Source organism: Lampris incognitus, chromosome 5 (genome assembly GCF_029633865.1).
Source record: "Lampris incognitus isolate fLamInc1 chromosome 5, fLamInc1.hap2, whole genome shotgun sequence".
Taxonomy (NCBI): domain Eukaryota; kingdom Metazoa; phylum Chordata; class Actinopteri; order Lampriformes; family Lampridae; genus Lampris; species Lampris incognitus.
Genome location: NC_079215.1, coordinates 30,124,584 through 30,138,052, shown reverse-complemented (window position 1 = coordinate 30,138,052; position 13,469 = coordinate 30,124,584). Strand labels below are relative to the sequence as shown.

The 13,469-nt window shown below is 45.3% G+C and overlaps 1 protein-coding gene across 1 annotated transcript in view; it reads left to right on the top strand.

Moving 5' to 3' along the window:
• Positions 1-13,469, top strand: part of cntln (centlein, centrosomal protein) — a 116,130-nt gene that overhangs the window by 36,924 nt on the left and 65,737 nt on the right. Inside the window, exons 11-13 of the mRNA XM_056280388.1 lie at positions 1,359-1,484; positions 4,529-4,650; positions 8,143-8,259. Of these exons, the coding sequence (XP_056136363.1) occupies positions 1,359-1,484; positions 4,529-4,650; positions 8,143-8,259 (365 nt within the window). The remainder of the gene's footprint in view (positions 1-1,358; positions 1,485-4,528; positions 4,651-8,142; positions 8,260-13,469) is intronic.

Here is a 13,469-nt window from a genome sequence, read left to right as displayed (position 1 = left end):
CCACACAGGCAGATCAGGGCACCAGGTCACTGGAGTCAACTGTAGCCCTCAGGCATACTCCAAAAACACACACACACACACACACACACACACACACACACACACACACACACACACACACACACACACTTGCTTACCCATTGACATAGCAAACTGATAGCACTTTCACTCTGATGCTGTAAATATCCATTTAAATTATTCTGATTCTGTTAAATTGGTTTGTTATGGCATAACACCATAAAGCTAAAAAATTTGGTTGTGGACAGAAAATGCATAATGCACAATATGAGAATTAAACATATTGTAGCTCAACCACTGATATATATATATATATACACACACACACATGTATATATATAGATATATACACATGCAGTAAATGGGCAGCAAAGCCCATAAGTACACTTCAAAATAACTCCTGCTGAATTTGATTTATTATTATTGTTATTATTGTTTGATTTTATTGTTTTTTTAAGTTCAGTCAGTGCACTGTTCTGTTATAAACTTCCACTTTCTGCTACCAAGTCCCATTCTCCCCATTCGCTCTGGCCCAAGGAATGGGCTGTGTGTTTAGTCGCATTGCATATTTTAGCCTGCCATCTGGTCAGCCTCTCCTGGCACTGCAGGGGCCTACCATCCTCTCATATTCATATTCCACTAGCATATTGTTCCCACAGCTTTTCCACAGCGCAGCCCCAGTGCCTCTGCACTTCTTCATTTATTTATTTATCTATTTCTACAGGAGAGGCTGGCTAGCAAACTGCGAAAAGACCCCCCTGCTAGTCGACGGCTCTTCCAGTTGTCCTATCAAATGTAACCTAGAGGCCCCTGGTAGAGCAATTAGAGCGGCCTCCCTGCCCACCTCTTGTAATGAAGCCCGGCACATTCCAGAATCTATAGCCCCTTTAGTCTCCCCTAATGGGACATCATTATTGTCAAAGAAACAATGTAAATGGAAATGAACATACTCATTAGCCAGTCACAGGGAGAAACCTTTGGTGCTCTCTCCTCCCAATACCCCCCCCTCGCAAACACACACACACTCTCTCACACTTTTAGGCAAACACAATGCTGAACCTCCTCCCTCCTACTCCTCTGCACTGCTGCTCTTGCTTGTGTTATTCCTCTGGTAGCATGTTTGTTTGTCAGTGTATGTGTGTGCACTGACAAGGAAGACAGTGTGTGTGTGTGTGTTTCACTCAGGGTGAGATGGGAATGGAATGAACATGTATAATTCCATTATTGGCATTCAGTCAGCATTTCCACAGATGTTAATTGTTGCATGAGTTTTTGTCCGTCTGCGTTGCTGAAGTGTGTTCAAGCTTGAACCCCAGTACTTCTTTGCCCACATCTCCCAGGGTGCACCTATGCAGCGATCCAGGTCTCTGTCCCCAGCCAGCAGTGTAGAGAAAGACCAGGAAAGAAGGGGAGGAAGAGGAGTGGAACAAAGGATTCGGGACCTTGAGGAGCTTCTCCAGTTGAAGGTAACTAACAAAACTGACCTAAATACACATGATTCTTTCTTTCTCTCTCCCCTCTCAAACACATAATCTTATCTCTCTTTTTGAATCCTTTATTCTTATGTTTCTGCCCATTCACGTTCACCGTTTCATCATCCTCTTATTCATTTTAGTTTTTTTGTCTTCATCTTTCTCGATATCTTTCTACCTGCATGCCACTTGAAACTGTCACTGACTTTGAACTGCTCAGGGTTAATCTCCTGAATAGGATACATTTTAAGATACCACTAACAGAGTGGTCTACCAGTAAGGTTGTAATGGAGCAGCTTGCTGCTGCAACCATTCTCTGCTATGAGCTGCTGGGTTGTAAGTAGAGCTGCAACAGCAGAACATTCCCAAATCGTCTCCAAGGGGTCCAACTGCACTGCTGTTGCTACTGCCTTCTCTATGACCTTCCCTTACATGGAACCCTTTTCACACACACACACACACACACACATGCACGCATGCGCGTGCAAACAAACACAGACACACACACATACAAGGTGTGCGTGGGCAGTGAAGCAGCAGGAGAGCAGCCGCTTTGTTGAAAGCAGATGCAGCTGGGTTTGGACTCTCCCTTCTAAACAAATCATTTTAACCTTCACATGCACTCTGACGTCATTTTCCTTTTATTTCTTTTTTGCTTATTTTTCTGCTCCACACTTTTCCCCAATATAAGGTGAGTAAAACGTCTTCATGTCCATGTCTCACCTATAGTCTGACGCTCTGCTCTATGTTTTGTGTTGTTTGATCTTTTGATATCTCTCCCCATTCATTCCTCCTTACCCCATTTCCACAGTTCACATTTCTCCTCCTTTTCATCTCCTACGCTGGCCAGTAGCATGGTGATTATGCAGAGATTATTCTCAGGAACACATTGGACACAATTTTTCTGTCAGATCACAAGTATCTGAATTACATCACTGACAAATATTGTTCTAGATAATGATGCTTTATGTGTATTTCAGCGACACGCATGACTGTCTTGGTTAAGGGTGCCATTTACATGTCTGCCTCTGTGAGAGGCATTTAGCAAAGGTATGTGCAGAGAGAACAGTGATTGGCAACCCTCATCTCTGATCACATTCAGTTTGGGGGCATTAGTGCAGAGGTGTTATTTAGTGGTTCCTTCCTTTGGCTATGTCTAGCTAGGCACACTATGCTGCCCGTCAGATGCAGCTGAGACCTCACCTCAAGCGTCCTACTGTACATCACTGCAACCAGGCTGATGTTCTCCACTTGATCCTATCAAACTCTTTCCAATAGAATGCCTTTCAAATTGCGCACGCTGGCCAAAACCATTGACACGTTGACCTTAGCGGCTAACAGCAGCAGACAAACAAACAATTCTCACAATAATAGCCTTTTTTTTACGCTCTTCCAGACTTTCAAGTAAACAGCAGCACTCACTGTGTAATTATTTTTCAGCTTGAGGACGTCCACAGATGTCCATGGCGGCCGGGTAAGGGTGTGTATTGATTGTTGGGCAGGGGTCTGTGGCCTGATGACCAGAGCTGAGCTGCCCAGTGGGAGCCCCAGAAGGAGCTTGGGAAGACATGATGTGGCTAATGCCTTGCTGCTCATACCATCCAGCCCCACCTTCCCCAACTCACACCCCCTGCCTGCAATCAATCAGTCAGTCCGGACTCCTCTCTGTCCATCCTCCTCCCGCACCCCACCCACCCCCACCCCCAGCCCCTGGTTCCACCAGCTAGCACAAGCCAGATCTGGCCTCTTTCATTAGAGGCATGTTTGGGAGGTTGAGGGGCTTGAAGGGGTCTAAGGATGTGTTGCAGATGTCCTCTGTGAATAAACTGCACCAAGAAAAAAAATCTATACTTGTCACAATGGTTGCGTACGTGCTATTTGTTGTGTTTGTGTGTGTGTGTGTGTGTGTGTGTGTGTGTCTGGTGTGTGTTAGCGTTTGCATGCCCTCTGTTCTCTTTGTCCTTGTTAATAATAACAGGGCTGAGGGCTCGCATTTCCCTCTCTGCAGGGCAGCCGTGTCATATCAGCAGTAAACAAGCTGCTTCCCTTCAGAAGGCGCTCGACAACTCTCTGCAGCGCTGGTCACTCAAGCAGAAACCTGCCCTGCTCTCCTCCTTCCACTTCTCTCTCTCTCTCTCTCTTCTTTATCCAGTCTCTCCTTTTTATCTCAATTTCTCCACTTTTTGGTTAGTTATTTTTTTCTCCTTCTTCCCTCTACTGAAAATATTTCCCTCACCCTTCCCTCTGTTAGCATCAAAATAATGTAGCTTGTACTATGTAGCAGCTCATGCCATCTCAACAAATGCCTTGCTCATCAACTACTGGAATGGGATGGGGCGGTTGGGGGTTGTGTGTGCGCATGCAGGCTCCCCTTCAGGGAGCAGAGAGAGGAGAGAGGGGGAAACAACTAGAACCTGCTGGCATTCTGTCAGACCCTCACTGATGGAGCAACTCCAGGGATAAACTTTGCCATCTAACACTGTCCTCATCGGAAAAATACACACAGTATATAGTAGCGCTGAAACCATTATTTGATTGCCCAGTTAATCAAAGAGTCGGTCAACTGAAAATGAATCGGTTATAATTTTGGTAATCAATTAATCGTTTGTTGGTTATCATGGAAAAAATACCAAACATTTGCTAGTTACAGCTTAACAAATGCTAAGATTTGTTTGTCTCTCTTTGATTCTTATGAGAAAATAAAAACTTAAAAGTTTTTTGGCTCAGACTAAGTAACAGTTTAAGACATCACTTTGGGCTATGAGAATTTGTGATGGGTATTTCTTGTTATTTTCAATCTTTTAAAGATGGAATGGTTACTTGAGTAATTTAAAAAAATAGATGAATTGATAATGAAAATAATCCTTAGTTGCAGCCCAAATATATTGATACAAATGAAAGTCTTTACCTGTTTACCATCCACCAATATTCTTTGATGCCAATTATGTCATTCAGGATTTTTTCTCATGATTTCTCTTTGAGTTTCATGAGACAAAATGTGGCAGCATGTTTTATCACTGCATTTTTGTTTCTTTCAGACAAAAGAAAATGAGGAGCTCCAGAGAGCTCACGAGAAACGCCGTGAGCGCCTTCATCTAATCCAGACCAACTACAGGACTGTCAGAGACCAGCTCAGAGAGCTGGAAGAAGCAAACGGCCCGTGAGTATAGAGTGTAGAAACAAACAGGCTGTTAGAGGTTGTCACACAGCACACTCGACATGTCAGCACACAAACAATGCATTCACACAGTACACAAGCCCTTTAAGTTCTCACACAACTTAATTCCCATCGAACACACGGTGGTTTGTGCGCACACAAGCAACGCATTCACACAACACACAGGACCTGTGAGTGCAAACTAAACACAACCCAGATAAATTGTTCCATCTAACAGCAGTTGGTCAGGGATGTTCAAAACTCCCCTCTCTTTAGGTTAAAAGTCCTTCTGAAATACCAAAACCCTCTATAACCACTTACAAATAGTCTCAGGGCTCCGTTTTCTCTCCTTATGTTGTCTGACAATACCTGTCGGCTGGATCTGGGGAAGAGGGAGAAGCTCCTCTCTTTGCCTTTGAAACGCTCTAAGGTTTTAAGCCCAGTCAATTTGGGGGCGGTTTGCATTAAGTGTGTCTGTGTGTCTGCACCTCCTTTCCCCGAGCGTTCATTAAGATGTGAGAGCCGGAGGCTGGAGGTGTCTTGTCCTAGGGGGGGCAAGGTGTTTTAAGAAGGCCTGTGGTGGGAGGGGAGAAAGCCATTTCCTGCTTTGACCTGCGCTCTCCACCAGAAACCACAGGGTTTTCACACAAAGAGGGCAACACACCAGCAAATGTCATCATCACAAACCTTCTCTTTTTCTGGCTTGTTCACCCATGGTTTTACCCCCCCCCCTCCTTATTTTCCTCTATCTGTCTCTCCTTTTCCCTAAAGCATCAGCCAGGACCTTTTTTTAAATGGAACTAAAGGGAGCGTGTGTCGGGCAGTCGCGCGGGAGCAAAGTGTTGACCCCGTCAGCTGTTTTCTCTCCGGGTTAATTAAGAAAACAGCAGTGCAACGCGAGCCCGTGTGAAAGTGGAGCGAGTGAGAGCATGCTCGGCGCTGAGCTCGACTCTGCTCAGATCGGCTCAGCGCGGCTCAGCAGCATGTGTCTAAGGCAGTGGGAACAAAGACAGACAGAGAGATGGAGAGAACTCGCTCACAGTCAACACCATTTGCACAGCCGTCGAATGTTTTAGCGGGTTATCAGAAAAGTGTCTTGCCCTGTAAATTGGGCTACTTTTTTCTTAAGATTTAAATAAAAGCCAGACTGTTCTTTGCCAGTAGAATTTAAATACATGTTTCTATAGCAAGTGGAAAAAAAATTGGTGTTCGGTTTCAAACTAAAGATCCCAGACCTCTTTATAGATATATTTGGCCAACACTAGAGATTAAAAGATTATTTAACAGGTAACAATGTTCATTTGGCATTAAGAGAAGTTGGGGTGTGGTGACTCAAGTACAAAAAAAAAAACAACTTTCATCCATCCATCCATCCATCCATTATCCAAACCGCTTATCCTGCTCTCAGGGTCGCAGGGATGCTGGAGCCCATCCCAGCAGTCATTGGGCGGCAGGCGAGGAGACACCCTGGACAGGCCGCCAGGCCATCACAGAACTTGTGTTCTTATGTCAGACAAATGCTATCAACGTTAACTGCAACACCCCACTGTGTGGACACCCAGGTTTGCTAGTACCCCTACATCAATTTTCATCTCTCATCAAGAAATATGAGTTATTCAGTATAGTTAGCAAGCGGTTACTGTGAGGCAAGCCTCGAAGTGACCTCAGCAATGTGCAATAACCAGCACCACCCAGGACAGATCATCCAGCCAATCACAACACAGCCTCAGGGCTCATCAGCTCATTATTATGCAGGCGATGCAGATTCAGCCAGTCCCGACGAAACTATACTGCCTTTCACCATTACCTCCACGCTCTCCCAAAATGGCATAAAAGAGGGAAAAAGCCAGCTTCTTATTTGTATTAGTAGAGGGGAAAAAGTTTTTTTAATCAGGCTGGGATGATGGGGGTGAGTAAATAAAATTAAAGGTTATTAAAGCATCCGTGCTCTGATCAAAGTTGCGCCCATAAACAGATTCCCCCTGAATCAGAGCAATTAGCTGTGGCAGCATGGAAAAGTTCTCTCCATTTTATCTCCCTTAATAATGGAAACCAGGATACCATAGGGAGGAAGCACTGAGGCCTTAAGAAGATAGCTCTCTCTAGGCCCCCGTGTTCAACAGCTTTTGGTCCCACTGTAAACAAATTAAGGCATAAAGCTTTACCACGACTTAATAAAGCCTTCGTATCACTTTCATATGTCTTGTGGTTGATAGAGTAAATGCCTCACGATTCACAGAGAGAATTAGAATGGCGCATTGGGTGAGCTCACGTTTTACTTTGACTTGCAGTGTTAAGATGCTTTAGCCTGAACTCAAGAAGTTTTTAGAATGAAACAAATAAAAATGTATTCATTTCTGAATCTATACAGTGAGAATATCTGGCAGGCAGCTTCGCTCTCTGGGAAAGCAAACCAAGGCTGAAAATACACACACACAAACACACACACTATGAAGAATTTCAAGGGCTCCAAATTGCTCACAGGGGCATTAGCAGTATTAAATGAAAACACTTGCCGTTTCTCAGTTGCCCCCAACTCCCAGGAACAAGGGCTTAACTAGCATTAGCGTAGCATGGCGGTGTCTACATAGCCAATAATGACCACGGGAAAAGGCGCCCTCCTCAGTAGCAGTGACCCTCAGAATCCATTTCCACACCTCCACCTCATTGATTGAGTGAAAATGAGAAACTGGTGTGTGTGTGTGTGTGTGTGTGTGCGCGTGTGTGTGTGTGTGCATGTATGCCTGTGTCTGTGTGCTGGAATGACCAAAACTACCTTCTCTTATCGGCTGCTTTCGCGATCTGAGGAATTCTCAGTAGAAGCCATTTTAGCACGTAAATGAAAGACTAATTGGAATTGAATGGGTCAGAGGTGTGGGCCAGGCTAAGACTGATTGATGAGCAGAGGTGATGCCAGGGGCTCTGACAAGGAGTGTCTGTGTGTTGAGTGTATGTGTCTGTGTATTTTGGTGAGGAAGTTCAATGGGGGGGGGCGCAGCCACTGTTCAAAAAATGCCATTAAGTATTCATAAGTGAAGGTGCACACATTTGAATGACCTCGTTTGTGTATGTGTTTTCTGACATTATTTACATTTGCATGGCACAGGGGAAGTGCTCTGCTGCCCTGCCACACAGGCAGTGCCCTGGGCTTTTACAATGCATATGTGTGTGTACATGATTTGCCACTGAAATGTCAGAGTCAAGGCCGCTCATTTGAATACTGCTAAAGACGAGTGAATAACAAAAACAGGTTGAAACGAAGGGGCCTCCTCACCCCATGTGGATTTGCCAGAGGCAGCAAGCAACATGTTCACTGCTAACCATTCTCCCCTGTGTGTATGTCCACTTTCTGTGTATGTGTGTGTGTACACATACATGTGTGTATTGATGCTTGATTGTGTTTGCATACTGTATGGTGTGTGTGTGTGTGTGTGTGTGTGTGTGTGTGTGTGTGTGTGTGTGTGTGTGTGTGTGTGTGTGTGTGTTTTCTCCCAGGTTGAGGGGGAGGAGCCAGCGTGCAGAGCCATGTCAGCTGAGACAGGAGAACAGCGATGCAGTGTGGAATGAGTTGGCCCACTTCAAGCACCTCACTGGGAGACTCACCACCGACAAGTAAATTCTCCTCCTTTTGGAATCCACTCACAGAGCCTATGGTCCCTGGAGACTTTTCAGCCACATATACACACACACCACACAGTCAGTTTTAACACAGAGACATTTTCTCTCTCTCTTTCTTTCTCTTGGCACAAATGTACAGTGTCACACTGCTGTTACCCCTTCTGCCCCCCTGCTTCACCTTTGGACATGTCCCCCACAGTTTATAGGTGTTAAAATTTGAACATGCCCTTTCCAACTTCATAGCACTGACCTACCCCTCCTCATCATTAACAGCCAGCGGGGGCCAAAGAAAGATCATTAGGCTTCATGCTCATTTGTAAAATTGGCCGCCCAAAGATTCACACATAAAAGTCCAGAGTGCGAAATCACATTATCAAAAGCTCTGGCTGTGTCTTTGTGAAATCGCTGCACTTTCTGCTTGTTCTCTGAAATTTCAAATCTATGTTGTACTGTATCACTGGCACAAATGTCACAAGGTGTCAGTGTGAGAGTGGTGTGAGTCTAGCAGCTGTTCTGGTAATCACAGCCCAAAGGATGACTTAGTACAGGGTGATTGTGTTAATTACTCTGTCTGTTTTCTGCAAGTAGTGCTTTCCGTTTTGGGTCTAAACAACTCTATCGCTCTCTTTCTTTATCTCTCGTTCCTTTTCTCTCCCACATACTCTTTCTTTCTCTCTCGTTCCTTTTCTCTCCCACATACTCTCTCTTTCTATCTCTCTCTCTCTCTCTCTCTCTCTCTCTCTCTCTCTCTCTCTCTCTCTCTCTCTCTCTCTCTCTCTCTCACTTTCTCTTCCTTGCTCCCCCTGCTGTCTGAGTCTTAGCAGTGTCTTATTTGATCTAGAGTATCCCCCTCCCCCATCTGTACCATTGCTGCTGACCCTCCAATATGTTACGCAAGGGCTTGGCCTAGAGCCCTAGTCCTGTGCCTCCCTCTGTCTCCCTGCCCCACACCTCTCCACCATCCTCCTACTACTCTTCCTCTCGGTTGCTCTCTTGTACCAGCCCTCTGTGATGCTGAAGGAGACTGGGGGCAGAGTTCTTGTACTCCCCCACCCCCACCCCTGCTGTCTCTCCTACACCCCCCACACCCCCATGCCCTGTCCTCCTAATCCCAGTTGAGCTCATTATGATGTAGCCCGGCTGCCTCTCTCCAAGCCTGAACTGTCTGAGCTAATTACAGGCTAGCAGCCCCAGTGCTGCCACCACTGCCTGTTAGGGGATGTCCATCGGTCTGTCCATACACCTGCCTGGTCAGGGCTAGAGCAAGCCAGAGCTGAGCACAAGACCGTCTGATTTTGGGAATAGAGAAAGTGCAAAAGCCTTCATCCAATACAGGGGGTCCTCTGAAATGACCTGCAAGGGGAACCACGAGGGATGGAAAACGGCCCTCTCTTTCTAGCTGTGCAGCCAGCCTGTCCTCCAGGGTTAGCGCTGATCCCCTTCACATGCCCCTTACCACCTCAACGCCCTCTTCTCCACCCCTTGGGTGCCTCCCCACCCAGCCGGCTGGGCCAAAGTAAACTTGGCTGGGGTCGCTAAACTCGTGCTTTAGAAAAACTTTCCCTCCCAGGGCGCACATGCACTGACACGCACACACACCCCTCTCTCTCTCTCTCTCTCTCTCTCTCTCTCTCTCTCTCTCTCTCTCTCTCTCTCTCTCTCTCTCTCTCTCTCTCTCTCTCTCTCTCTCTCTTTCTCTCTCTCTCTTCACACTCTTTGATCAGGGTGTTTGGCCCCAGCCTTCTCAGCCATTAACTAACTCAATATGATAAACCACTTCTCCTCCCAAACACAATTTCTATCTCCCTGCTCGGCTGTTATGAGCAGGACAGATGGCTTTAGTACTATTCAAAATGTTATTATACACAGACTCCATTTTCACCAGACAGCTTTGGTGCAAACTACTGTCGAGACAGTAAAACAGAGGGCTTCATGTAATTGTAACAACAAGCCATATTATCTGGCCGTGCTACTTAATAAGTCCAGATGATTGTGCTTTTGAAGGTTGTGCTAGATAAGTATAAGTATCCACTAATAGCTTATCAACTTTGATGGCTGAGAAATTTTTGACTCAATAATGGCCTATTGCCAAGCTTAAAATGGTGGGCAGAAAGAGCCTCTCTCCTTAGTTTCATTATCTATCTATCATTATTTCCTTTTTTCTCTATCTTTCTTCCTTTCCTTTGCTCTGTCATGAGACTCAGCCCATATGTCCTGTTTCAAGAGCTAGTACCTGTTAACACAGTCTGAAGGTCCAGATGACCATTTCCCACAGTGAATATGGCTGTTCACATTCTGGACGAGGGAGTCCCTGCAGTGTTGAGAAGAGGTTATCCAGCTCTGCCCCCCCCCTTCCTGCCCCTTTATTTTCCCCCCTGCGGGATCGAAGATTGAACAAGGTGAAACTGCACTGCTCTTTGAGCTGGTTTAAGGCTCCCAGGGGCTCATCTGAAAGACCCACGAATGCAAAAGGGCACAGACTGCTTATAGCTCAACAGTTCAGTTTGCCCTTGTGCTTGAAATCATTGAGCCCATCAACTTTCAGCAGGCTAAAAGCTGTTAATTCACCAAACTATTTTTTTGTATTGAAGTACAGTGCATGACTGTGGACTGTGGGAACTGAATTGCCCTTCTGGGGTAAATAAAGTTGTCTGAATCTGAATCTGAATGAAAAACACACTACATGAAATTTAAACCAACAATGGTATATGCTTTAGATTGTTTTCACCCTCTCTTCAAGCATGTAGGCTGGCAGTACCTTGGTTTAAGTGCTCATGTCAGTAAGCAACCACCCAACTGAAGTTTCCTTGAGCGAAACCCTGAACCCCTACCAGTTGTGGGGTCATTGTTCTGTCCCCTGCATTCTGATTTCCTTACAGAAGCGGACAACCAAAAATAACCTTTTCCTACCAATGAATGAAGTGTCACATTCACATAATCTGTTTAACTATATGAAAATAGTGACCCCACCCCCTTAATTTAAATATTCCATTTGCAGGAAGGCTAAAGACCACACCAACGTCTTCTCCATGTAACCACTTAAGTGTTTGTGTTTGAGTCTTAAGAGGCCCATCTGCACCTCTCTCACCAAGAACCACCATGTTCAGAACTTGTCCCCACTGCACTTGAGAGTGAAATGATCTGAATTAATCAGATCGCAAAGACAAATTTACTAGCTGAGATCCAGGCTCTCGCTCAGATTGAGATTTCCTCCTGGTTGTAGTGGATGGCTGGCAAGTCAGTGCGGGCAGGGCGGGCGAGGAATGTTGATTCGCCTTGGGATCGTTTTATCTGCCTCATTATGCATTTGTCTGCGCCACTCCATGTCCGCGCTTGTTAATTGTTGTTAAAGGTCTGTTGGTAAAAAGAGGCAGGGATTATTTAGGCCCCATAAACAAAATAAACACATGCAGAGCACCCTCAGACAGAGATGCTACACTCAGATGACATCAAAGCATAAATTAGCCAGCCATTACGGGGGGGGGCTTTGAGATAATTTGTGCTGCGGTAGCAGTGGAAGCTCCTCTGCTGAGAGTGACCGGTATGGATGTGAGCGCCCCCCCCCCGCCACCCCTTGCACAGTAAGCGATGTTGACTCTAATGAAGTTTAATAAAGTTTACCCCTTTTTTCCTCATAGGCTGCTATTTCTGTTCGTTTCATCTTGATTTGCTTAAAGGTATTAGGCGTAATGAGTGTCTTCTTCCCTTCGGACTAAAGCTGAGCTGGAGGAGGGACACATTTGCTCCTCACCCACCCAGTTTTTTTTGGGGGGGGGGGTTTCGTATTTTTTTGCATTTGTAAAAGCAAACCACCATAATCCCCCCATTCATGAATAATTTGGTAACTTAATTACTGTATGAGAAAACTTACTTTATGTTTAGTAATTATGATGCAAGTGTAAGTGCACCAACAAGTTAAAACCGTGGTCTCAGGGCAGTAACGCTTAAAGGCATAGAGCCATTTCAGACTATACCACAGCAGTAGCACCCATGTGCTCAATTTATTGTATCTCTTTGTGCTTTAATTGAAATTTACCCCACTTGTGATTACAGGCATGCAAATGTGTTTCCCTTTTCTGTACTAAATAGAGCAACATTATTTATCATCAAGATGCCCAAAAGGTAGGCAAAGTAGCTGTTCTTCATCTTCTTCTTCTTTCAGCTTATTCACTGTTTCTCAGGGGTCACCACAGCAGATTGTATAGTTTACATCGATACCCTTTGAGGGTACAGCACCAATGGTTGCCGTTGTTAACCTGGGCCTTGATCAATCCGCTATGGTCTTGTCAATCTGCATACTGATGTGGCAAAATTTTACATCGGATACCCTTCCTGACACAACCACTATCCCTATGGATGGGGGCACAGGTAAAGCGCTGGATGCCATCCCAGTATTCATGGACTTGCGCCCATGTCTGTCGCTGTTGAGCAAGTAAAAAAATGTGGAGAAACAAAAAAACATCTTAAGCATGAATTATTTTGGGTATATTAGACCTTTTTCACTAGTGGGTTTTATTTGAAGGCCCATTTACCACTCATCGGTTGCCTGTGGCTAAGGGGCCTTTCTCCTACAGACTCGCCGTGTTGTTGCTGTTGCTACTGCTGCTGCATTGCCCACAGCTACAATACAGTACAGAGCTGCGTTAACTCTGCTGACAGCAATGGCTTATCCATCAGGACTCCCTCCCTGCCTGAACAGCCCTGTAGCTGGGGCTTAAACAGCAGGGAATTGTTCCCTGTATCAAACCATGTTTTACCTCCTCCCCTCTAAAGAGGGATTTTTTTTCCTCTCTTTTTCCTGTATTCTCTCCTCTCACTGTGTATTTTTATGTCTGTGGCTAGGGAGCCACCAAATGAAAAGACAATGGTCACATATGATGTGTATACAGCATATACGTATGTGGTGCTCCCTTGGGGCCGGAGGCTTGCAGTATTTAAGCTTTGTTCGCTGAAGCCCAGGTGGTAAGATCAAATGACAGAGTTAAGAGCTCCAGGCTGGAGTTCCTCCACTGTATGAGAGATTGAGTGCCTTAACAAACGGCACCAATAGAGCGGAGCAAGACAGACCTATATCGCAGACCGCATCATTACTAAGCTTAACACACCTATCTGTTGCCGTTACTTTAAATTCTGCCGAGAAACTTCTTTTGCTTTCATGCCTGCTGAGTGTTATTCTACCTTAGGTGAGGTAGTTGTGAGGGAAT